General features: G+C 38.6%; 5 protein-coding genes across 8 annotated transcripts; all 5 read right to left on the bottom strand.

The window, feature by feature from the left end:
• Window positions 1-1,654: 1,654 nt before the first annotated feature.
• LOC111798566 (peroxisomal biogenesis factor 6-like) lies at window positions 1,655-6,702 on the bottom strand. Of its 4 annotated transcripts, XM_023681830.1 has the most exons (16): window positions 6,061-6,702; window positions 5,726-5,847; window positions 5,547-5,635; window positions 5,424-5,453; window positions 5,228-5,324; window positions 4,996-5,038; window positions 4,798-4,898; window positions 4,416-4,480; window positions 3,837-4,333; window positions 3,690-3,765; window positions 3,479-3,604; window positions 2,830-3,398; window positions 2,579-2,717; window positions 2,426-2,494; window positions 2,198-2,326; window positions 1,655-2,034 (listed from the first exon to the last, which is right to left on the bottom strand). In XM_023681830.1, the coding sequence occupies exons 1-16, from the start codon at window positions 6,276-6,278 to the stop codon at window positions 1,921-1,923; spliced, it is 2,484 nt and encodes an 827-aa protein (XP_023537598.1). In that variant the 5' UTR covers window positions 6,279-6,702; the 3' UTR covers window positions 1,655-1,920. The 4 variants fall into 4 exon arrangements, with proteins under 4 accessions (XP_023537598.1, XP_023537589.1, XP_023537583.1 ...); XM_023681821.1 differs by having other exon boundaries at window positions 5,424-5,635; XM_023681815.1 differs by having other exon boundaries at window positions 2,198-2,494.
• An 84-nt stretch (window positions 6,703-6,786) lies between these two features.
• On the bottom strand, window positions 6,787-11,071 carry LOC111798593 (calcium-dependent protein kinase 1-like). Its single transcript, XM_023681841.1, is given in 9 exon segments — window positions 6,787-7,145; window positions 7,148-7,198; window positions 7,641-7,740; window positions 7,817-7,944; window positions 8,057-8,224; window positions 8,404-8,519; window positions 8,742-8,894; window positions 9,950-10,093; window positions 10,295-11,071. Coding segments are annotated over 9 exon segments (1,725 nt in total). The 5' UTR covers window positions 10,980-11,071; the 3' UTR covers window positions 6,787-6,965.
• Window positions 11,072-11,721: 650 nt separating this feature from the next.
• LOC111798602 (disease resistance response protein 206-like) lies at window positions 11,722-12,629 on the bottom strand. Its single transcript, XM_023681852.1, has one exon. The coding sequence runs from the start codon at window positions 12,363-12,365 to the stop codon at window positions 11,796-11,798; it is 570 nt and encodes a 189-aa protein (XP_023537620.1). The 5' UTR covers window positions 12,366-12,629; the 3' UTR covers window positions 11,722-11,795.
• A 3,094-nt stretch (window positions 12,630-15,723) lies between these two features.
• LOC111803910 (cation/H(+) antiporter 18-like) lies at window positions 15,724-18,138 on the bottom strand. The gene is made up of 2 exons (XM_023688527.1): window positions 17,938-18,138; window positions 15,724-17,838 (listed from the first exon to the last, which is right to left on the bottom strand). Exons 1-2 carry the CDS (start codon window positions 18,136-18,138, stop codon window positions 15,724-15,726), a joined length of 2,316 nt encoding a protein of 771 aa, XP_023544295.1.
• A 922-nt stretch (window positions 18,139-19,060) lies between these two features.
• On the bottom strand, window positions 19,061-22,662 carry LOC111791781 (cation/H(+) antiporter 18-like). Its single transcript, XM_023673258.1, has 4 exons — window positions 22,590-22,662; window positions 22,299-22,501; window positions 20,554-22,103; window positions 19,061-20,213 (listed from the first exon to the last, which is right to left on the bottom strand). The coding sequence occupies exons 2-4, from the start codon at window positions 22,497-22,499 to the stop codon at window positions 19,544-19,546; spliced, it is 2,421 nt and encodes an 806-aa protein (XP_023529026.1). The 5' UTR covers window positions 22,500-22,501; window positions 22,590-22,662; the 3' UTR covers window positions 19,061-19,543.
• Between the last annotated feature and the right edge of the window lie 1,527 nt (window positions 22,663-24,189).

Genomic DNA, 24,189 nt, shown 5'->3' with positions numbered 1-24,189 from the left:
TAATCCATATACACTCATTTATTTGAAGTTAAAATATTTAAATATTCAAATTTTCATTGAAGTAGACGTTAGTGTTTGTTTTTTGGTAAGTCGATTTTTATGTACACGAGTTTTATAGCTATTCGTGTAGTATTTTGGTGCTTGTGTCAAAATTTTAATTTATGCGATTATGAGCAACACGTCTTAGACAAGTATGACCGTGATAACTAACACGTTAAAAAAATTACACAATGTACACGATTTTTCTCTTCCTTACGATATGAATTATGATTCATTTAGATTCTTGTAACACAACTTTAATTAATTTATCTGATTGTTGGTATGATAGAAAAAAAAAAATACGAACACTTTAAAATGGGAATTTTGAAAAAGAAATGAGTCAAAGGAGAGCTCTATTCTCAATGCCCTAATAATTGCTTCATTCCAAACTTCATGTTTGATAATTTAAATTTATTATTATTAATGCTCAAAATTATATACAAGAATATGCTTTACTTAGTTTTATTTCCCCAATATCCAATTCACAGATTTGAGAAAATTTGTAATAAATTAAAAAAAAAAAAAACTAATTTAAAAAATTTCGAATTTTTTAGTTCGAAACTAATTTATCTATTAGATATAAAATTGATTATTATAATAAATATTAAAATTTATATATTGAATAAAATAAAATTGAAGATTTAGGAATTAAAAAATAATTAAATATTTAATAAAGTTGATAGATGGTCAAGAATTCAATTAAAACAGCTTTGAGAGAGATTTATTTAATACATTACTAAATTCGGCCNAAAAAAAAAAAAAAAAAAAAAAAAAAAAAAAAAAAAAAAAAAGTAGCCGAAAAATGAAAGAAAAAGCATCCCCACTTAATTAATAAATGTAACTATTTAAACCTCAACTGATTTTGACGTCTAAATAAATGTCTTCTATTTATTTTTAAAACCCCTTTTAATTCCATAATATATTATAATTATAAATAAATTGTTCTATGTTTCAATTTTTATTTAATTAAAAAAAGATAACTTTTTTTTGTTTAATATTATTGATAAAATTATTTATTAGGTTATTTTTTGCGTTAATCAAATTTAAATATATATTTTTTAAATTTTTTATTATTAGGTGAATTCAATAAGATTAAATAAATAAGATTAAATAGAGAGTAAAAATTGTATCGTTTTAGGTTCAAGTTCGCATATAAAAGACTTAAACTCACTGTTGAAAAAATAATTTGAGTGCCATAATTCTTATTTATCCTTTAATTAAAGTTTGTAGAAAACTGATATTTACATTTTTTTTTTTTTAATTATAAACTCCTTTTGTCTTATTTGGAGAATTAATAAAACCATTCTTTTATTATATTCCCACAATAAGTGGGATTCTCTTATCTAAAAAAAATAATAATTAATTAATTAATTATGAACTTAACAAATAAGAAAAAGAGGATCAACACTTTTACTCGTTCACCTCTTCAACTCGATAACACAATTCCATTGTCCGACGATTTCTAAAAAGTATTTATTCTTGAACTACAGAATACCATCGGTCTCACAATTCCATTGCTTGAACCTATTTATTCTTTATCTTGAACTTATTGGTCTCTTTTGAGTTTGAGTGGACGATGAAATAGTGGAAATGAGGGGGAAGAAAGGAAGTAAAAGAAACAATTTGATACAAAATATATAAAGATAAGGAACTCAGAACCAAAAACAAAAAACAAAAAACAAAAAAGGGGCTTGGTTTGCTGTGATTCCAGCACCAGCCGGTTGAAAGAGAAAGTAGTTGGGTATGTAATTCCCAGAGCAGAGCCCCATAGAAATGGAACAAATCAAAGCTTTCCTCATATTTACACAAACAAAGCTTCCTCACATGGAAATAAGAGAGCCCTAAGAGTTGCAGCAAATCATAGCCATTCATGGCCTAACCTCACAGGAAATAAGACAACTGTTGCTTCTTTCTTGATCCTCCTTCCCCATATTGCTCATTCCATTGCTTCAATTCACTCATCATTGTTCCTTCTGCTGCAAAACTGGCTGCAACCTGCAAAACCCAACAACTTGAGATGTGGAAACCTCCCCTATATCCTAGCAGACGCGTTTTAAAAACCTCGAGGGAAAGACCAAAGAGGACAATATCCTCTGCTAGCAGTGGGCTTCGGGGTAAATAAATGTGGTAGAACAACAAGGAGATGTTTCATATTTACCTGATTCTTTGCTTGTTTGAAGTCCTCCATGTTTAGTGCTCTGAGAGTGATTACTCTTTCTTCTTTGCCATCTCCAGCTGCATCCCCTGCTGCTGCATTCTGTGCCTCCGCAGCACTTTTTTTTTTCTCCTTCAAAGCAAAAGAGATGGACAGGGAAATGAAGTATCTTACTTGAATACAAAGCAAATAAAAGGATACAAATATGGCTACTGATTCCCTCACACTTACCATATCCTTTAGTCTTTCTTGCTGGATTAGTTCCCGAACGGGTCGATAAGCAGCCGTCATGCAGAAGTTCTGGTTTCAAAAGAAGTTCCGAGTGAAGAAACTAGTAACAGGATTTGGTCCTTAAGAAGTAAATAGTAAGTTATGATAGCAAACCTTGAGATCACTTCCACTATATCCTTCTGTCATTGTTGCAAGCTCCTTCATGTCTAGTCCTTCTTCCACCTTTTCCTTCGCCAAGAGAGCTCTCAATATATTTTCTCTACTTTCAGGTGTTGGTAATCCCACCATTATTCTGTTCATAAAAGTTATAAGGTTGATTCGAAAAAAACATCTGAACATATAAGATATGCATGGCAGAGGGTGCATCAAGCGTTGTTTGTGAGTGCATTTAGAACCACAAGTACCTTCTCTCGAACCGTCGAATGATGGCTTCATCGAGGTCAAATGGCCTATTTGTTGCTGCAAGAACGAGCACACGCTCCCCTGAATTTGTCAAGAGTCCATCCCAATGAGCCATGAACTCATTCTTTATCTTTCTCATTGCCTCATGCTCACCAACTCTCGTCCGCTGCCCGAGCATACTATCAACCTCATCTACAAATATGATGGTGGGAGAGACTTTGGCTGCCAATGTGAATAAAGCTCGAACATTCTTCTCGTCTTCTCCAAACCATTTGGAAGTTATGGTAGACATCGATACATTAATGAAGCTTGCTCCGGCTTCTTTGGCTATGGCCTTGGCCAACATAGTCTTTCCAGTTCCAGGAGGTCCAAACAACAATATGCCTCTGCAAGGCTTCAAAAGCCCTCCGAGAAATAAATCTGGCCTTCGGAGGGGAAGCATTACGAGTTCCTGAAGAGAATCTTTTATCTCGTCCATGGCGCCGATATCAGAAAATGTAACACCAATCTCGTTCGCTGGTATAACCTCTGGCCTAATGCGTTTCTCGAACTCATTGTCTGGTGGAACTTCCTATGTGACATTTGATCATAATACAAACATCAGTATTGCAATTCACAGAGCCAACAGAACAATTAAAAGTGGAGACCTACAGGGGCTTTTGCAGCTGGAGCAGTAGCCTCTCCATCAGTTTTCACCACGGCTGTAGGCGCTGCTTCACTTTTGGTTTCAGGAGCTGTGGTACCAGCTTTTGCTTCGGGTTTCACCGCCCCCGACTCCTAGAGATAACAAATTAAAGCTCTCAATAATCTTGTTCCATCGTTCTCAAGGTTAAAATAAAATGGTCAGAACTAAAATATGAACCTTTGAAGCTTCAAGCTGTACAGTGTTTTTGCCATTGGATTTTCCTGATTGGAATATGTTCAATCCATGGGACAAACTGCTCCATGACCAAACCTATGAGTACTCATAACCGACGATGGGAACTCAAACACGAAGGACTAATCTTACCTCTTGCTCGAGATGATCAGTTTTCCATTTCTGTATTCGGGATCCTTGTTGTTCATTAGATGATAAGAAATTGCAGACACCACAATCTCTTCTATGTAGTTGCTGAGAACCATGGTATCAGCAACACAGATCGAGTCGAGATCATCACAGTCAAGATCGTTCGCTGAAAGAACTTCTATTACATGGTTTCTGTTATCCTGAACCTTGATCTTCTTCATATCCTCTTCCAATTGAGACTTCCAACTGACATGCTGAGATTCATCTTCAGGCGGCTTGATTTCGATATTATATGGAAAAAGAGCAGAGAGCCTATCATCCACCTCGATATAATCATTGCTTGAATCGATAGTACGCGAACCAAGAACCAAAATGGTGCCTGACAGCTTTTGTAGCATTTTCTGGAACAAGTTATATACCCTATTTGACTTGGATAAGAACCTATCTACGTCACGAAGATATAAAACAATGGGACTCGCTTTCGATACGTATAGAAGAACCTGCAAACAAATAAAAGTTGTGTTCTGACCAAAGTTCTAATAAATTTCAGTTGAATCAATGAAGAATGCTACTCATTATTACCTTATACAGACACTGTATAAGAAGTTTCTCCTCAAAAGGCCATCTGGTCATGAGCTTAAGGGGAGCTACAAACAATTAAACTTCAACTAAGTCAAGAAATCAGTGAAAAGAACAATCAAAAGCAGAGTCTGGCTTCAAGCTCGAAAAGAATCACAAAGCATCTTCAGCAACCAACGAGTAGTTTTACGATATGCACAATTAAAAAAAAAACAGTTACGGTTGCTGATAATCTGTGCATTTCTTCAAACAATGATCTCACTCATCGTTGAGCTCGACCGAAATGGAAGGAAATTTAGAAATCATGAGACAAGTACTCAGACACTTCGTTTGAATATTTTATGTTCACCAATCATTCATATGAAGATTTGAAAGGCAGGCAGACCTGGCTTCTCAACATTGCCTTGTGTTGCAAGGTTATTAATGTTAGCAGCAGCAGAGGCGTTTCTTCGAAGTTTCGGGAGACTGGAAGATCCTTCCTTTCCCCTTCAAATTCAAACAAAATATGTATATAGTTTCATTTAATCTCAACAATGCTTTTCTTAATGACAGAATCGAGACTTAAATAAGTCAGGCAGCATACCGTGATGCAAGTTCCACACCACTACTTTGCCTTCGTAATGAACCTGCAACACAATGAACACGAACTCGTGTTGATTAGCCTAAGATCGAAAACGTGAAGAAAAACAATATTTCCAAAAGAAAAAACTCTAAACATGATTCATATCATAATGTTTCAAGCTAAATTTGAAGGATCCAATGATTAGGAACTTCATCCATCATTATAGTTTAAAAGTTTTAAGCTAAAAACCAACCTATTTTTTGTTGTTCCCTGGGTTGAAGGATTGAAAATGATCCAAATAAGCCAGACAATCTCTCCAATGTTGACTCTGAAGTGGATCGTCTAAAACCCTAATATGATCATTCAAAAAAAGGATCAGAAATTTTATTGCACTTACAAACATCAAGAAAGATCACATCTTTTTAAGTTTAGAACAGCCTTACAGATACCTGAACGGTGGTGCCATATTTGCTCTGAATCTGAACCCAACACAAACAAGTGAATAATTCCAAAGAAGAAGAAGAAGACAAGCAAACCCACCAAACTTGCACGAGAGAATTCAGAAATTTCACCTTTAGGGAAAAGGCAGTTATATCTAAAAGCAACAGTTTGGCCTCGAAGTAGTGAGCCAATGCCTTTGCAAGCATTTGCTGGTAAGGTTCTTCAAGAAAGGAACAAAATACACACAAAGATGACAAGTTTTGAATGAATAGAAAAAGTTTGAACAATATTAAGGTAAATCAGATCAGACCTGTAGGTCCAGAGAGTAAGATGGCTCGACTTGCAGGGGAGAGGTTTCGAGTAAACTTAGAAACTTCAGCATGTTTCAAATGGACATATGCAGCACTTGTCAATACAACTCGTGTCTGTTCACTGTCGTGATCACAATGCAAAAGTCCAACCAAACAATAATGCAACTTATTTCTTGCCAAAGAAGTAAGCGTGATAATAAATTCAGATGTTTAAATTTTCATATCATTTTTCACTTTGAATTTATTGTTTAACATTCCTCATAGACATGCGTGCGTGCATGCATGCAATATGAGAATAAGAATGAGCAATAGAGAGAGGGAAAGACAAGGGTACCTGAGATAGTAAGGGAATTGGTCAAAAGTGACTTTGCTTTCACGACCATCAACAATGAGTTTAAGGATTTCGTGTTCCAATTTATCAGCAGTGATAACGTTGGACGATGAATTACAGGACGACCATTTGGTGACGCTCTGTCCGGTGGCCAAACCCAGCCCCACACCCACTCCCACGCCGACACTCAACGCCGACACCAACAAACCCTTCTGCTCCATTATCAAACCAAAACAAAACCAAAACAAAACCAACCCTTTTCCAACGCCACAATATGGGAACAAACGCACCGATTGTTTCTCCTTGTACTTCTAGGCGGAACCCGATCTGATCTGAGGAGGAGATTTGTCTCGTGGGTGTTTCTGGGTTTGCAGTTTTTTAAGGCATATACCTCGGACTGCGAGCCTTTTTTTGGGGTGGTTACATGGTACTGTGTCTGGATCGGGTACCCGGTTTTTCCTTCTTTTTCGGAGTCGCACTCACACGCGCCCTGCCTCACCTTTCCTGTTTTTCCTGTCTCCCTTTCTCTCAAAGTTTGCTCCCAAATGCGAGCCATGGAAGGACGGTGTAGATAAATTAGAACCTGCGGATGGACTAAAATAAAATCCACAATTTTGGATTGTCTGTCACACCCTTCAAGGGTTGCAGTATTGTCAATCTCTGTTTTTGACATTTTCTTATAATAGCTTTGAAACTTTATAAACGATCAAGATCAAAGCAATCAGATCAGAGCACAAGAACAGGTTCTTTATTTTTTTTCAACAACAATAACAGTGTGGCCTTTTTCAAGCTCACTGATAAAACAAAACTAAAGATGAGTACATTTTTCTCTTCCTCTCTGGTCATTTGGTGGATTTACAGACTGACATTACATTTTCATTCTAAAGAACATTACATTCCTAGGAGACTTATCTACCCAAGCATATTGATATTCTTATACACTCAAATCTCAGAATAACACACACAAAAAGGCTCAGAATAGTTGAAGTTTCCTGTAAACAAAACTTCAACCCTAATGGAACAGACAACACAGCCAAAAGAACGAAGAAACTCAGCTTCATTTTTGCCGTCTGGTTGTTGTCAACTCCGGGTTTCCTTTCCTCATCATTTCAACGAATTCGTCGTAGTTTATTCGTCCATCCTGGTGTAAATCAACCAGAAAATTTTCATTAGCAAGAAAACAAAACATCATACCAGAATTTTGATGTTGTTTGGAACTAGACTATGGTCTGAAACAAGTTTCTAGGACCATTTTCGTCTTCTATGGAGTCTTCGTACATGCTGTTCTACAGAAAGATTGAGCTTACCCTCATGTGAAGAAGTTGCATTAACTGAATTGAGCAATTAAGGAAATGCTGATGGAAAATTATATAACCTTACTTGAACAGAATCAGTTCTATAGGTTGTACCTCAATGCTGATGGAAAATGAAGTAATGTAAAACTACCAAAGTCGCATACACAATTTTCTTCACATTTTATACACCTATTTATGTTGGTATGACTTTGCTAGAGAGAAATTGATAGTCGAAAACCAGGAAAGATGCACTTGAGGAAGTAACTAAAAGGAAGAACAGAATTGTACATTATCCGTGTCAACTTCTGCGATAATCTCCTTTATTGTTTTTTCATCACCCATATTGTACTTCTTGAGGGCAGACTCCAACTCCTCCATTGTGATATACCTACGGTATATGTATCAGAACAGCGGATTAAGTCCAAAGCCAAAATCATAGACTAAAATAAAACAGCAAACATTACCCGCTTTTGTCTTCGTCGAAGTATTCAAAAGCTTTGAATAAGTGATCCTCTCTATCGACTCTGTTCATGTGCATAGTAGCTGTAATAAACTCGATGTAGTCGATTGTTCCATTTCCATCCACATCAGCCTGAAAAGCACAAATAGTTTTGTAATTGATGAAGTGACAGAAAATGTTTTCTGTAAGTTCAATACAAATAGAGAGAAGAAAGGCATAACAAAGGGGAAGAAAGTAAAATTACTGCTTCCATCAGCTGCCTAACTTCAGTCTCGGAAAGCTTCGTACCCAGTTTCGGAAGACCAGCCTTCAACTCCTCGAAAGTGATAGTTCCACTATTATCAGTATCCATTGACTTGAACATCTCCTTTAATCCCACAATTTCTTCTTCTGAAAGATTTTCAGCAATCACCTACAGAAAATGAAGTAACATTTTAAGATATGTACTTAAAGCAAGTACAAACACTTCGTTTTAATTAACTTTTCAGCTCTGGTTATGGAGACCTCCACCTTCATCAGTTTTTCTCATAAAAATTGTTCAAAGGAAAATTAGACACTTTTTAAGTGATGTTATGGTGGAGATTCTCCCACCTTTAGAGCTACTTTCTTGAGTTTGTTCATTGCTCTGAACTGTTTCATTCTAGTCAAAACAGCAATATCAAGAGGCTTGTCAGGTGCTTCCCCATCTTCTTTCATCCATGGATGATCTGCACGTTATAACATACGAATATCAGTCGACGGGCAGCATAAAAGAACATTAATGAAAAATTCCTGTGATTATTCATTGCCTCACCAAACTGCAACTACATTATCATTACTTTAGTTTTATTTGCAGGGGCAATGTGGCTAAAATTTCGGGTAGACAATTTTCATCATAGAATGTGTAATCATTTCTGTTAGCATGATCTGTCTTGGAGATGGAAACTTACTTAGAGCTTCAAAGGGGGATAATCGCTCTTTAGGATTGGACTGCAACAGCTTTCGAATCAGATCTTTGGCACCGCTGGATATGGAAGGCCAAGGATCCGATGAGAAATCAATATGTCCCCGAAGAATAGCATCAAAAATACCTTGATCATTCTCTGAACATGAAAAGAATTTAAAAAAAGAAATGAGGATCTAAAACCACGAGTTATTTCAAGAAGAAAAGAGTTCTTAAATAGAAGAGAAACTTATTTACAAATGAAAACAGATAAATTTCCAGCAATATAATATAATAAAGAAAATAAATACTGATTAACTGAAAAGGAAATAACCAACACTCCCCCGTTTGAAGATATCATTTCCAACTTGTTAATCATGAGATGCTTCTTTGTTAACACATAAACAATTTGCTCTGTCGTAGGAGGGCAGAAAATGCATATTACTCCCACGTCATTTTTCTTCTTTATGAAATGTTCATCAACCTCAATATGATTTGTTCTATCATGAAGGATTTGATTGTGGACAATGGAAATCGTTGCCCCATCGTCATGATAAATACACATAGGCATCATCCGAGAGAATTTCAATTCTTCCAATATCACTTTATCCATATACTCTCACAAATCGTATGGACTAAGTCCCTAAACTCAACTTCAACACTACTTCTAACCACTATAGCTTGTCATTTGCTTTGCAAGGTAACTAGATTCCCTCCAACAAAGGAGCATGAACCAGAAGGCAGCAATGGTGGTGGTCAGCAACAAAGACAACAACAAGCTCATATGCAGACACCCCCACAAATCCATGTATAAAACTAGAACGAAGAACGCGAATCTGTGAATGAAGGCCGTGATTTCATGGAGCCCAAGGAGACACAAACTTGTCTGAGGGTGGCATTGGGTAAAAGCAGACCGCTGGAGGCAGCAAACAACAACCGTCGGCAGCAGCCGCTAGGTTTAAGGTTGGTTTTTTAGGATTTCTCAACATAAGAGATAACATTTTAGGAGAAGAAATGGGTTCTTAAATAGAAGGAACACCCATTTACAAATAAGGAAATAAATTTCAAGCAATGTCCTAAGGAATTGAGCAATAGCATGTTATATTACATATTGTACTATCAGGATTAGATAGAGAAACCAAATCTTTGTTCAAATGACATAATCACAAAAAATGAATTGACGTTGAGACTTGATAAAGAGACATAGAGAGGAACCTGCCCAGAAAGGAGGAACTCCACTGAGTAGAATGTATAGTATAACTCCAGCACTCCAACTATCAGCCTCGGGTCCATAACTTCGACGAAGAACTTCTGGAGCTACATAGTATGCACTTCCAACTAGATCTTTAAAAACATCACCTGTATCCAAACAAGTCAAATTGTCATAAACAAATCCCCACCAATGATTTTCAACATGTCCAACGCACCAATTGAATACCTCCCCACCCTAAACAGTTAAAGCAGCTTAAAATATCCAATTAACACACTCAGGAAGCTGACTTGAGAGAAAAAAGGATAAAAAGAAGGAAAAAAAAACAGAGCAAAAGGATTCACACAGACCTGGTTTGAAGAACACAGAAAGCCCAAAATCCGTAGCCTTGAGAGGCGAATTCTCATCAGTACTCAAAAACAAGAAGTTCTCCGGTTTCAAGTCCCTATGCATAACTCCCATGGAGTGACAATTATGAACGACCGTCACAATCTGCCGGCAAAGCGAGGCCGCAGTGGATTCAGAGTAGTGTCCCTTAGCAATAATACGATCGAACAATTCACCGCCGGCGCAGAGCTCCATAATCAAATTGACATAATGGCGATCTTCGTACACTTCTTTCAGTTCAACAATGTGGGGGTGCCCGGTGAGATGGTGCATAATCTGAACCTCCCGACGGATATCTTCAACATCATCTTGACTGATCAATTTTCTAGTGGCGATTGATTTGCAGGCAAACTCCTCCTTCGTTTCCTTGTGTGTGACTAAGTAAGTGACACCAAATTGGCCGCGACCCAGCTCGCGGCCAAAGGAGTAAACCGACCGGACGTCGGAAAAGGACCGACCCAGAACCCGGCCAACGGTGGGCGGCGCAGATGATGACGAAATTTGTTTGGGAAGGGGTGGAGGCGGAGAAGGGTCGGAATCGGGTGGGAGGACATTGACGACGCCGTTTGAGGGAGGGCGATGGTCGGACTGATCGAGGGGGTTGCCGGCGAAGATTTGGCGGGCCGGCAGACCACTGCAGTTGCCCATTTCTTAAGGAGTCAAATGGGAGTCAGATTGGAGAATCCGAGAGGTGAGGAATTGACGAAATCTCAACCGGAATGGAGAGACTATGAGGTGATGGATGAGAAGTGAAATGACGTTAATGGGCTTCGTTTTATCGGTCTCCGAGTCAGCTGTCGTACAGGGTACTGTTTATACACCAAGGCCCCGCCATCCAAATAATTATTCTCTACCATCTTTTATTTTCAAATTCTAATTATTTTTGGGTATGAAATTAATAGAATTTCAAATAAAATCAATAAATTTTGCTCAAATTATCTCTTTCAGACACGACAAGATCTTATACTTGGAAAAGTTGCGAAAATCTTGTCTCAATTTTGTTGCAGGTTGGCACATATGGTTCCTACTCACGTGTTCGAGAGTTAGCCGAATTAATTTTAATAGCCGAGGAGAGTGGCACATGGGTCAGCAGGTGTAGCGTGCATGAAGACGTATATCGTACTCTTGTTAACTTATTTTATCAATACCGTCCTATACTAATCTAAAAAATTGGAGTTAATATCCAAATAAGTAGTATACCAAATCTCGTAAACAAATTTTACCTTGTTATATATATGTGTAGCATGTTATCCATGTGGTTAGGAGCGTAGTATAATAAAAGTATGTGAATGATATGATTTAAATTACTATAATCGTGAATGGACGGTTTAGGGTTTAGATTTACGACAAAAACGACATATTATTATTATTATTATTTATTTTTATTTTTATTTTTTTGAAAACTTGACGCAACAAAAACGACAAAACAGAAACTCGAAATCGACGGTTCTTAACAAATCAGCATCACCAGCATTCATACAGTTTAATATCCGCCCTAAGCCTAAAATAAACCTCTCCTTCAAACGAATCCGTGGACAGAGTCGCAATCCCTCTCGCCATGAAGAAATCCCCCGTCCCGCCGATCACCGACACATCTCTCGTCTTGTTCATCAGCGGATCCGCGCCCGCAAAGTTCAAGCTCCCTCTATGCTCCGTCGAGTTGAACACAAACGAGAATCCAAGCCACGCCGTGAAGATCTCCTTCCTATCGTAAATGTAGAACCCCTGCGCCCGCCCTACCGCCGGCGAGTGCAAGTTGTTATCCATCGTGATTGGATCGTCAAACACCACCATGTCGCCGAAGTGGTTCTGTCCGGCCAGAATCGTGGTATTTCCCCACGCCGGTGCTCCGACGATAGCGGCGGTGGCGTTCTCAGCGTTCTCGCCGTTGTATATAATGTCGTGGAAGTAAAACACCAGGTGGCGGCAGGGGCGGGGGGGGCGGTGGGAGCGGGATTTTGCGGCGGCGGAGAATGCGAATAAGAAGATGAGGAGGAGGAAGAGGAGATTGGTAATCGGAGATTTGCGAGACATTGTGTTCGAAGATCTAGGGCACAGTTTTTCAAAATGGAGCGGATTCCGGTGGGTGTTATATAGGGGGAGGAGCAGAGAGGTAATATGTTGATTTCATTAATTATGCTTAGGTATAATTTGATATTAGCAAAGCCTAATTTTGATTAGTTTTACTGGTATGAATTATAAATTGAATTATTTATTTAGGTTGAAAATTGATTTAATAAATTAAGTTTAAAAGGAAAGACGTTAACCACTCCTAAAGTGGTGAGGTTCATAAGTCTTTTCAAAGAATTAAAAAATAGAATGATAAAGAAAGAAAAGGGTGAAAATGAAATTCAAAGCAAATTATTAACAAGAAATAATGTAATGGGGAAGTTGGTCACTTTATCTTATTTTATACCCACCAAATGGGTGGGTGAACAAAACCCACCAACTGTTATTTATAGCTTTATTAATAGATTTGAAGTCAATTAAAAATAAAAACTTTTAAGTGTTTAATTTGTAATCTCTAGAAAAAAATTTATAGCTTAGTTTATCAAAAATAAGTTTTCCATTAGAAGATTGATGGTACTTAAAGTGTAAGATATAATTGCATGAGTAAAATATACTTTTGACCAGGATATACAACTCGTAAAAGATTGACTTGATTGTAATAATTATATCAATGAACACAATGTGTCTTATCGTGCATAATAATGCAACTTTAGATCTATAGTGGAATAACTATAAGTTATAAATGAAAATTAATTAATTAAAGTGTTTAATGAATTAATTTTGTGTTTGTAGCTTATAATTCTTAGGTTTATAAGGTCTCATTGGGCGGGTAACAACATTAAAAAGTATCAATTTAGTTGAAAAAAAATTAAATAAATATTTAATATATTATATGTATTAAATATAAAAGAAAAATATATATTTATTGTATTGATATCATATTAATAGAGATAGTATTATTTAATTATAAACTAATATCATTTCTTAAATTGGTCGATGTGTAACTTTCATCATCCAACACCTCCTCTTAATCGAGACTATGATAATATGTTACATGAACATGACTTTCCACAATGGTAATGGTATGATATTGTACACTTTGAGCATAAACTCTCGTGACTTTACTTTTGGGCGGCCTCAAAAGGCCTCGGAGCAATGAAAATACTATTATTTGATTATAAACCTATAATTACTTCCCAAATTAGCTGACGTAGGACTTTCATTATCCAACAAAGTCCCGACTAGATTGAACTCTAGACACCCAGTTCTGATCTAGCCAAACGTTGCTTTGATATCCTGTGTTTGGCCAATGAGATACAGATTGCAGCTTTTCAGCTCCTCCACTGTCTCCATTGCCTCTGCAGCACTTTTTATGGTTTCCTCCAACAACAAAAGCTCCAAACATAGCATGTATCCCAATAAAATCTGTGACAAATCCAGCAGTAAGGACGATAGCTAATATAGTGCATATGTAGATCTCACGTACCGGCATAACATATCAGCAACAACAAAGGTGCAGCCAGATAAAAGAACCCAAACTGCAGTTAGGGGAGATTTATTGGAACCAGATAATGCAATGCAAGAGCAAGGAGAATCCATGCAGCTATGTCGTTCACTGCTGCAGCGGACATAGCCATCCTGCCATCATCAGTGGTTAGAAGTTTAAGCTCGGCAAGAATACGAGCTAGGACGGGAAATGCTGTTATTGAAGGTGCAATTCCCATGAATATGAGAAATACAGAAGCATTTACACCTTTGGATATGGCTCTTTGGAGGACAAATGATGATCCAATTCCTAGAGCAAAGGGAAGGCTGATTCCAGTAACAGCAATGCCAAGGGCCTTCTGTCCAGTACGACGTATCGACTTTAGATCCAACTCAAGACCCACAAGAAAGAGGAAGAATAACAATCCACTGTGTTTGCTAAGGCATCTAACAATATGATAATATTGGATGGAAATATCGTATAACGAAAGTTCTTGTTACGTCCAAGAGCGGATGGACCAAGAAGTATTCCTCCCTAGCAACAAGAGGCTAAGTCATAAGTGTAATCAATAGCACTTGAAATAAACCACCATTTTAATTCAACAATCTATCACTATAGCCCACCGCTAACACCGCTAACAGATATTGTCGTCTTTGGCTTCTCCTTTTGAGCTTTCTCTTCAGGTTTTTAAAAAGCATCTCCCCCAACCGACATGGGATCTCACAATATATAGATGTAATAATATTTTAATCCAATAGACAAAAGTCATGAATCGAACACTTCTAGCCTCCAAAGAACGAACAGACTTACAATAATTTCTCCAATCACTCGTGGGTGTTTTAATGGCCTCAGAAGAAAAGCAAGGCCACGAGTAAGTATGAGTACCAAACATATCTGCAGAATGAGAAGAGGGAGAGCAAAATCAAGAGGATTATCGCCCTCGAAAATGGCATTTGATGTTGGCTTCATTGGAGATGGACATTTCGTCACTGCCGTAGTATTCAAAGCCATTCTGTCCCCCAAAAATTTACAAAGAACAGCTTACTTTAATCCCAGTTCCTAATCAAAATAGAATCTGCTGAGTCAAATTCTTCTACAGTCAGATTCGATCAAACTGAGGACCTAGAACTGTACATCCTAAATTTTGTTAGTATTAGACCTTGGAAAGAAAGGGGAAAAACAGAGCCAAATCTCGTAGAGGAATCGCATATGTTCCGTCTCAAAGATCCATCAAGAGACTACATAATCTTGCAGCCGCACAAATGAAGAGTAGAATTAGAAACACAACAAAAAATCCAGAACCAAACATCAGAAATCGATCAAACAAATAAACCCTACAAAGAATGTGTCGACGAAAAAAAACAATCCAGATTCGAACAAAATTAGAAAGTGAAATCACAAGGAACAGAGAAGAAGATTGAATAACCATGAGCATTCCGAATTAGAACGCGAGAAAAAGATCGAAACCAGACTTTCTTCCTTCTTCTTCTTCTTCGGCTTGGTTTCTGCGCCGCAATAACATCGGAATAACAATCTTACAACGCTGTTCTCTCAATCAAAACAACTCCCACGAAGCTAAGGATTAAAAGAAAATTAGATAAACGCCATTGAACTACCAGCCATGCAGTCTCCAAGTTCTACAAATAACCTACTCTTTTCAATGATCAAATTATATATATATATATATATAACTCATAATTATTTTTTAAAACAATGAATGTAAAAAAAAAAAAAAAAAAAAAAATGCAAATAGATAATTCACGTAACAAAAATTAGTTTTTATTTATTTATTTATTTATTTTTCCATTTTCACCATAAGTAGAGCCATTTTTCAATAAATTTTCCTTGAAATTATTCTAATACAAATTACTTTTTAATTAATTTTTTTTATAATATTCACTTTATTAAAGACATTTGCACCACCAGCACGGAAGCGGTTGTCGAAAACTGCGGCGACGCTAACAGTCGGCCAATTGGCCCAAGCTCCGAACCCTCGGAATAGTTCATATTGATACTCCTCACCACTTCACCCTCCGGCATCCTTCCGACCAGAATCAAATTGCATTTACTGAACTCCTTCATTGCTTCAATGGCGGAACACCCTTTGCTCACCTTCCTCTCTTCGTACTCAATTGACGCCAACGCCATATCGTCGGCGTCTAAAACGGCGGAGTCCTTGTTTATATAGACGGTGGCGGATTCTGACGGAAAATCGGGGATGAAACTGAATCGGATGACCTGCAAGCTGATTCCGGGATGCTCTGCCATTCTTTTCCCGAACGCCAGAGCTTCACGGTCATCACGACCGCCGAAAAAAAAGACGGCGATAGTGGAGCAGACGTTACTAGCGCAGACATGGGACCCACCGCCGAGTCCTCTGTCAATCAAAATTCCGACAGAGCATGGCGATTGTTCCAGAACTTTTCGGTTTACTAACCGGTAATCGGTCCTCGTCGTTTCCAGAGATCCGTCCAATCTTTGGTGCTTGTGGAATGGGAGGATTATAATGGCGACCCTTTTTCTCTCTGCACTACTGCAGATATCTTCGTGCATATCGGACAGAGCAGAAATGGCGGTCATCGGTCGGATTGAGACCCGGCTGAGCTGCCGGAATGCTTCGAAAGCGACAACAATCTGGCTCGAATCGGACCGAGCTTTATTCCAAAAGGGTACGCCGTTTTTTCGTGCTTTGTGAACCATAAGAATCGCAGAGGATCTCTCTGTTAGCTCCATTAAATGCAAAGCATAAACACAGAGACCTGCTTTCTTTTCTATTCCTCTTGAGGCCTCAATTAGGTTAATCATCGCCGGAATATTGTCGATGGAGTGGAAACAAGCCAAAATCCGGAGCTGGGAATCAGGATCTTCCCTTTCGAGTGTTCTGTACTCGTAATTGGATTTGCTCTGTTTTTTCTCCGGCTTGTAAACCGCCATAACAATTGGAGTTGTGATGAACGTCGTGAAGATCGCCATTAGAACCATAATCGAAAATGTCTGATCGTTCAGAACCTTTCTATCTTTGCCGATGTTTAGAACGATTAATTCGACTAGGCCTTTCGTGTTCATCAAAAACCCCAAAGCCAATGATTCTTGTAATGGAACTTCGCAGAACATGGCAACGGAAACAGTTCCGACGATTTTACCAAAACAGGCGTTGAAAATGACTAAAACAAGAAGACCCCATGATTGAGCTCCTTTAATTGTTGCCACGTTTGTTTTTAATCCGCTTGAAACGAAGTATAGTGGAAGAAAAAGACCAGAGACGAGATCTTCAACTTTCTCAACCAGAGCTCCGGCGAATGGGCCTTCTTTAGGAACCAAAACTCCTATGATGAAAGCTCCGAACAGGGCATGGATTCCGATCAAATCCGTGACAAACCCAGCAGCCAAAACAATCGACAAAGTGGCACAAATGTACAGTTCCTTCACCGGCTCACCCTCAGAGCACTGTTGCGTCATCCACCGGAACACCGGTGGAAAGAAAAAGATACAAAACAGGACAAAACCAGAGCCAGACAAGAAAACCCAAAGGGAAACAAGAGGGGAGTTGCCAGTGCCGGAGAGTGCAATTGCCAACGCTAGAAGAATCCACGCCGCCACGTCATTGACAGCGGCAGCAGACATGGCCATACGACCGACGTCAGTGGTCAAAAGCTTGAGCTCAGCCAAAATTCTCGCCAGAACGGGAAATGCAGTGATTGAAAGAGCGACACCCATGAAGACAAGGAAAGCGGCTTCATCGACACCTTTGGAAATGGTTGATCGGAGAATGATGGAGGTACCGATGCCGATGATGAACGGGAGGGTGATTCCAGCTAAGGCAATGCACATTGCTCGTTTTCCGGTAGGGCGGAGCGATTTGGGGTCCAACTCCAAGCCGACGAGAAAGAGGAAGAAGAGAAGACCCAAGTTGGCCAACGTATCCAATACGGTGAGGCTCTTCGCCGGAAAGATTGTGTGTAAGTAGTTCAAGTTCCGGCCAAACGCCGATGGACCCAGCAAGATTCCTCCCTTGCAAAAGAACAAAAACTTTTACTCAAAAAGAACAATTCTTCGGATCCATAAGAATGTGAAGATGATAACAGAAGTTAGTTAGATGAAAGAACATACGACGATCTCAGCAATGACACGAGGCTGTCGAATTGGCCGGAGAAGAAAAGAGAGAGCACGAGTGAGAAGGACTACGAGACAAATCTGAAGGATGGCGAGAGGAAGCGCATAATTCAGAGGATTATCGCCTTGAAAAACACCATTTGAAGTGGCCTTCATGGGTGCCGGACATACGCCTGTAGCAGTGGCATTGGTAGCCATTATTGTCGATTCAACTTCTCACACTGAAAGAAAACAGAGTATTGCAGTCTTGTACTTCTCTCCGTCTCTCCACCTCTTTGCTAAGTTACGCTATTTTAATGGTGAAGAACAGGTATAATTATTTGTTTATCAGTTAAGTTCTAAGTTGTTTCTTACCTAATTAGTTTAATTGTACTATTATTCCTTATACATGGTTTGATCATTTTTTTTAAATAATTAAAAAAAATAACTTCATAACCAAACCCGACTTGATCCATAAACAAGGGTTAGATTTATTTGTGCTATGAACTCTATTCCAGTGGCTCCAATCATTAACTCAACTAAAATTTTGAGTTTATCCAAAAAAAAAAAAAAATTCTCGCTCAACCCAATCCAACCTAACACATATTCTCAGTCACAAATAATCCTAAAACGTTTGCAAGGTTATTTATGGAAAATTTATGTTTTAAGTTGTAATATTCCTTAAAAAGTTTGTAACTATCAACTTTTAATGAGAATTTTTTTTTGTTTTTTTGGAACTTTTCTATGAAAGTTAATTACTTTCAATTTTAAATCAAATTAAAATAATAACTAGGCCAAGTTAACCAAATCTTGTTCTCAAAAGTATCTTTGTAACACAAATCTGATTTATTTATTGAACATCAAAAAAGGGTTGAAATATAATGTATTGTTATGTGTGACAATTGCACTCTTGCGATAGTGGAATGATGATTGTACAGCACTTATTCTAATCTAGCAAACAAGTTAGTCGTGAGAAATTTAGACTTTGTGGACAATGTAGCGTATGCTCGAGTCTTAAGTTATGTTTAAGAAAAATGTTTTGGAGAACGTGAGCGAGAAAATATGTCGAAAACAATTTGAAATAAAGCAATATTATAAGCTAAAAGTGATTAGGTAACAAGGATGACTTTGATCATATATAATCTAAGTATGAAAAAGTGAACTAATTATATCCCCATGTAGTAGGTGGGCATTTTAGCCATGACAGATATAGACATAATTTTGGTGAAATGAAAGCAACCTGAAATAGTAAAGCCCTATCTAAAATGAAAGCGAGTAGAAAGAGTTTGGAATGCAACATGATCAGGATGTCCAATATTCGACTATAGACAACACGCCTTTGACAAGCATGACCATAGCACTGTGCATCCCTCGAGAAATCATTTTGATTTACAAAAGCACACAGCTAGAAGGGCAACTCTACTTCCTCCTCCCTCCTTTCAATTTGAACAAATACCATACATTTACGATAAAAAATTTCAATACGATCAGAGTATCTACTCCTTTCTATCACACTATAATCTTGTCTTCATAAATAGTTCTTCAACCATTCGTCGACCTCATATCATTTTCAAATGATAACGATACGACAGACAATGAAGAAAACGAGTATGTATCGACACGTTTACGCCTTAACCTCCTCAGGCAAAACCATTGCAGATGTGGAAAAAGAAGACAAGGGACCACGAAACTGTTGAATCACCAACAGGGATGCTGATGTGAGGAGCTCTGGCGATGTGAACAAGCTCCCAATTGGCCCCAACTCAGGACATTCCACACTCTTCAAATGAAAGCTCTCCACGACTCGCCCTTCTGGCATTCGACCCACCAATATCAAATGGCATCTACCAAACTCCCTCATTACATCAATGGCGTCGCAGCTATTGCTCACAACCCTCTCTTCATATTTAATCGACTTCTCCTCTGTTTTTTTCATCTTCAACTCCGACAGTACCCTCTCATCTATGCTTGCTGAAACATCATTTGTGTCGTATTTGTTAATGTCAACCACAATGGATTCTACCACCATGTCGGGGCTTGGAAGGAAGCGGATAACATTTAGCGTTATTCCGGGATGTTCGGCCATTCTCCGACCGTAGGCTAGTGCTTCACGGTCGTCACTGCCGCCGAAGAAGAAGATAGTTATGGTGGAAGAGACGTTGCTAGCGCTGATGTGAGACCCACCTCCAAATCCTCGGTCGACCAAGATCCCAACAGAGCAAGGTGGTTGTTCGAGAACTTTTTGATTGACCCATTGGAAATCGCCTCGTGTTGTCTCCAAACATCCATCATACCTGCAATTTACCAGATAATGTTAAGAATTGTTGGAAGAGAATTAAGAGAATGATCATGAATTTATAAGTAAGGAATACATCTCCATTAGTACGAGACCTCTTGAAAAAATCGAAAACAGAACCACGAGAGTTTATATTCAAAGTAGACAATATCATTATAGAAATTTGTTGTTCTTAACATGGTATCAGAATCATGCCCTTACTTCGAAAGTGTAGTCAAGAGTGACTTAAGTGGTTCAAGGGTTTAAGAGAAAGGAGTTGAGCCTGAATTAAGCGGAGAGGAGATTATTCGGGTACTCTATCGTGTGTTTTGTATGAATGAAATGAGAACAACACTAACCTTTGGTGTTTGTGGAATGGGAGGATGATAATGGCTGCTCGTTTCCGCTCGGCGCTGTTGCAGACATCTTCATGAATGCTAGATAGTGGAGATATGGCCGTCATTGGACGTATAGACACCCGACTAAGCTGCCCAAAATCCTCAAAAGCCACCACGATTTGATCGGAATCCGCCTTCCCCCCTTTATTCCAGAACGGAAGCTGATTCTTCCGAGCTCGGTGGACCATAAAAATGGCCGACGACCTCTCCGTCAGCTCCATCAAATGCATAGCATAAACGCAAACCCGGCGCCCAACCCATTCTTTTCCTTCCGCCCCACGAGACGCCTCAATCAAGTTTAAAACCGAAGGAATGTTGGTAACAGAGTGAAAACAAGCCAAAATCCGCAGCTCTGAATTGGGATCCTCACGCTCAATTGTTCTGTTTATGTATTCAGATTTGCTTTTTCTCTTTGCCGGTTTGTAAACCGCCATCACGATTGGGGTTGTGATGAAGGTCGTGATGATAGCCATTAGAACGAGAATTGCAAAAGTTTGATCGTTCAGAACTTTTCTGTCTTTCCCGATGTTGAGGACGATTAATTCCACGAGCCCTTTCGTGTTCATCAAGAATCCCAAAGCGATTGATTCTTGGACTGGCATTTTGCAGAAGAGTGCGACGGCGATGGTGCCCAGGACTTTCCCCAAACAAGCGGTGAAAACGACGAGAACGAGGAGACCCCACGATTGGGCGCCTTTGATGGTGGCGATGTTGGTTTTCAATCCGCTAGAAACGAAGTAAAGAGGGAGGAAGAGACCAGAGACCAGACCTTCGACTTTGTCGACGAGAGCGCCGGCCAGTGGGCCGTCTTTTGGTACAAGAACGCCGACAACGAAGGCGCCAAAGAGGGCGTGTATTCCGATTAAATCGGTGAAGAAACCAGCGGCGAGGACGATGGATAAGGTAGCGCAAATATAGAGTTCGCTGATGGGTTCGCCGTCGGAGCAGCGACTGGACATCCACCGGAAAATGGGCGGCAGAGTGAAGAAGCAGAACAGGACAAAAGCAAACCCAAAGAGGAAGACCCAGAGGGAGACGAGAGGGGAGCGGCCAGTACCGGAGAGGGCGATGGCGAGAGCGAGGAAGATCCAGGCGGCGACATCGTTGACAGCGGCGGCGGACATAGCCATACGGCCGACGTTAGTGTTTAAAAGCTTGAGCTCGGCCAGAATACGGGCCAGAACAGGGAAGGCAGTGATGGAGAGAGCTACGCCCATGAAGATAAGGAAGGGAGGGGCATGGACGCCTTGGGAGATGGTGGAACGGAGAACAAAGGAGGTGCCGATGCCGAGGAGGAAGGGGAGGGTGATTCCGGCGAGGGCGATGCCCATGGCGGCCTTTCCGGTATGGCGGAGGGACTTGGGATCCAGCTCGAGCCCAACTAGAAATAAGAAGAAGAGCAGACCCAGATTGGCCAACGTGTCCAACATTGTTAGGCTTCTCTCCGGGAAAACTGCGTGTAGAAATTCATGGCTCCGACCCACCGCTGATGGTCCCAGCAATATTCCGCCCTAACGTCAACCATAATAAACGCATATCATTTCTTAGCATACCACAAATTGTTTAATATTTTTCATTTATTATTAGACACATGCAACAATTCATACTTTTTTTAATAGCTCGAGAATTTTAGTGGCATCCAATTCCAACCTTACTTAACTATACTCCGATATATAGATATCTCCTTAAAATTTCATTAAACTTACAACGATCTCTGCAACGACACGAGGTTGTCTGAGTGGTCGAAAAAGCAAACCAAGAACACGAGTGAGAATGACTACCAAACATATCTGAAGAATCGCCAAAGGAAGAGCGAAATCAAGCGGATTATCGCCCTGAAATACTCCATTTGATGTTGCTTTCATCTCTGACGGACAGTTTATGGCTACCGTCATATTCACCTCCATTCCTAATAACACGATGCAATGCCATTTTAAATTCACTTTACATAGAAAATAAATAAATAAAATAAAGTAAAAATATAATGAAGTAGTCACCTGAATTTGGGTTTATTGAGATACAAATATTTGTATCTCAAAAGGCTAAATTTCTTAAAGAAATGGGAAATAGATGGGATGAAGAATTTTGCACTACCACACCTCCCTTTTATATCCAAATGCCTTGTTGGAGTACAAGGGTTTTTTGGTCATTTGGTAATACCATTTTTTTTTTTTTAAATATCGATAGCCATTTCATCTTATAAATATTTTACCTATATGATAAGTACCATTTTTTTTATAATAATAATAATTATTATTATTATATTTTTACAATTTTTCATTATATATATATATATATATATATATATATATATTAGATTAGTTATTTATCAAAGTATAGTTCTGATATGTTCTCTCGAGTAAGATATGGGACATTGGATCTGACTCTAAGTATTATTAAATTAAAAAAAATTATTATTCATTTAAGAAGAGTGTATTAGATTTGTACCGTTCTTATTGCATCATTAAACACACAATTTATAATAATTTGTCCTACAAATTAAATTAGCACACAAATTGTAAAATCAAGTGGATGATGGCACTCCACGTCATATTTTAATAACCTATTAAAGATTTGACTATATTATAAAAAACTGATTATTATTATTATTATAAAATTAGTTTACTAATGTATCTTTTACACGTGTATTAAATGTCGAGATTAAGGTAAATTATAGAGAAATTATGATTGGACTTGTGAAAAATAAATAATTTTGAGAATGTTTTAAATAAAATCAAATGAAAATAATTTTAAATTAATCATTAGGACATTAATTTAAAATTTGGAAAGTAAAAATGCACCGACCTTAAACGTGACAATAACAATAAATGTGTTTAATTTGGAAAGAACATCGAATGCAAAAGAGAAATAATTTGCACATTGGTATGGTGCTTACCACATCAGCTCTAATGTTAACCTAACGAAGATTTAGAGTATTGAGAAATGACGTGTTCTCTCTAGGTTGAACTATGGTATTTATACGATAACCCTTTAACTGTAAATTTATTTGGCTGGAGAAAGAACATGATCTAAATCGAACCGAACAGAGACACAGCAGGTCATGGGATAACAAGACACATGCCTCTAACCTTAGCTTCGACCTTAGCTCCTTGTGGAGTTTCAAGGAAGGGGATTTGGGCATCGTCCTAACATATACATAGGAAAGCATCTAATTAAGAGACATATTCGAGCCCATGGAGTTAAAGTTGCTTTAACAACATGCATTGTTCTACCGTATCGGGAATATCTAAGAATATGTTAAATAGTTTTCTAGGCTGGTGCTAGATGCTCGTGATATGTTCGAAAAAGGCAAGGTCTTTATTTTGTGAAGAGGCTAAAGTTGCGGATGAAATCCAAATTATGCAAACGACGAGCACCCGGAGCGTACCATGGTCTTTTTCCGTGAAAGGAAGTGAAATTGATATTGAAAAGGAGTGTTATAGAAGAGAGTGAGCACCACAAGTTGGGATGGGTTGGGCATCATCCAATGTCAACTGCACTGTTGTTTCTGCTTCAACTGTTCATGTTTGCTAATGACGCCTGCCCTCACTACTTCTCCAGTGTCTTTTGTAAGTAACGATAACGTCCCCAAACTTT

Source organism: Cucurbita pepo, chromosome LG01, assembly GCF_002806865.2.
Source record: "Cucurbita pepo subsp. pepo cultivar mu-cu-16 chromosome LG01, ASM280686v2, whole genome shotgun sequence".
Classification (NCBI taxonomy): Eukaryota; Viridiplantae; Streptophyta; class Magnoliopsida; order Cucurbitales; family Cucurbitaceae; genus Cucurbita; species Cucurbita pepo.
Note: the sequence above shows the minus strand (reverse complement) of the source record. Positions and strands in the feature narration are given on the sequence as shown.

What these genes read in the sequence shown, in the direction of transcription:
- LOC111798602 (XM_023681852.1), bottom strand. Translation starts at nt 12,365, where the DNA reads ATGTCTCGCAAATCTCCGATTACCAATCTCCTCTTCCTCCTCCTCATC.
- LOC111791781 (XM_023673258.1), bottom strand. Translation starts at nt 22,499, where the DNA reads ATGGAGGTGAATATGACGGTAGCCATAAACTGTCCGTCAGAGATGAAA. An exon ending in GTGTCGTTGCAGAGATCGTT is followed by an intron (nt 22,104 to 22,298) that starts GTAAGTTTAATG and finishes GGTTGACGTTAG; the next exon opens with GGCGGAATATTGCTGGGACC. An exon ending in CCATTCCACAAACACCAAAG is followed by an intron (nt 20,214 to 20,553) that starts GTTAGTGTTGTT and finishes GGTAAATTGCAG; the next exon opens with GTATGATGGATGTTTGGAGA.
- LOC111803910 (XM_023688527.1), bottom strand. Translation starts at nt 18,138, where the DNA reads ATGGCTACCAATGCCACTGCTACAGGCGTATGTCCGGCACCCATGAAG. An exon ending in GTGTCATTGCTGAGATCGTC is followed by an intron (nt 17,839 to 17,937) that starts GTATGTTCTTTC and finishes TTCTTTTGCAAG; the next exon opens with GGAGGAATCTTGCTGGGTCC.
- LOC111798566 (XM_023681807.1), bottom strand. Translation starts at nt 6,278, where the DNA reads ATGGAGCAGAAGGGTTTGTTGGTGTCGGCGTTGAGTGTCGGCGTGGGA. An exon ending in CAATTCCCTTACTATCTCAG is followed by an intron (nt 5,848 to 6,060) that starts GTACCCTTGTCT and finishes TGATCACGACAG; the next exon opens with TGAACAGACACGAGTTGTAT. An exon ending in TTATACAGTGTCTGTATAAG is followed by an intron (nt 4,334 to 4,415) that starts GTAATAATGAGT and finishes ATTTGTTTGCAG; the next exon opens with GTTCTTCTATACGTATCGAA.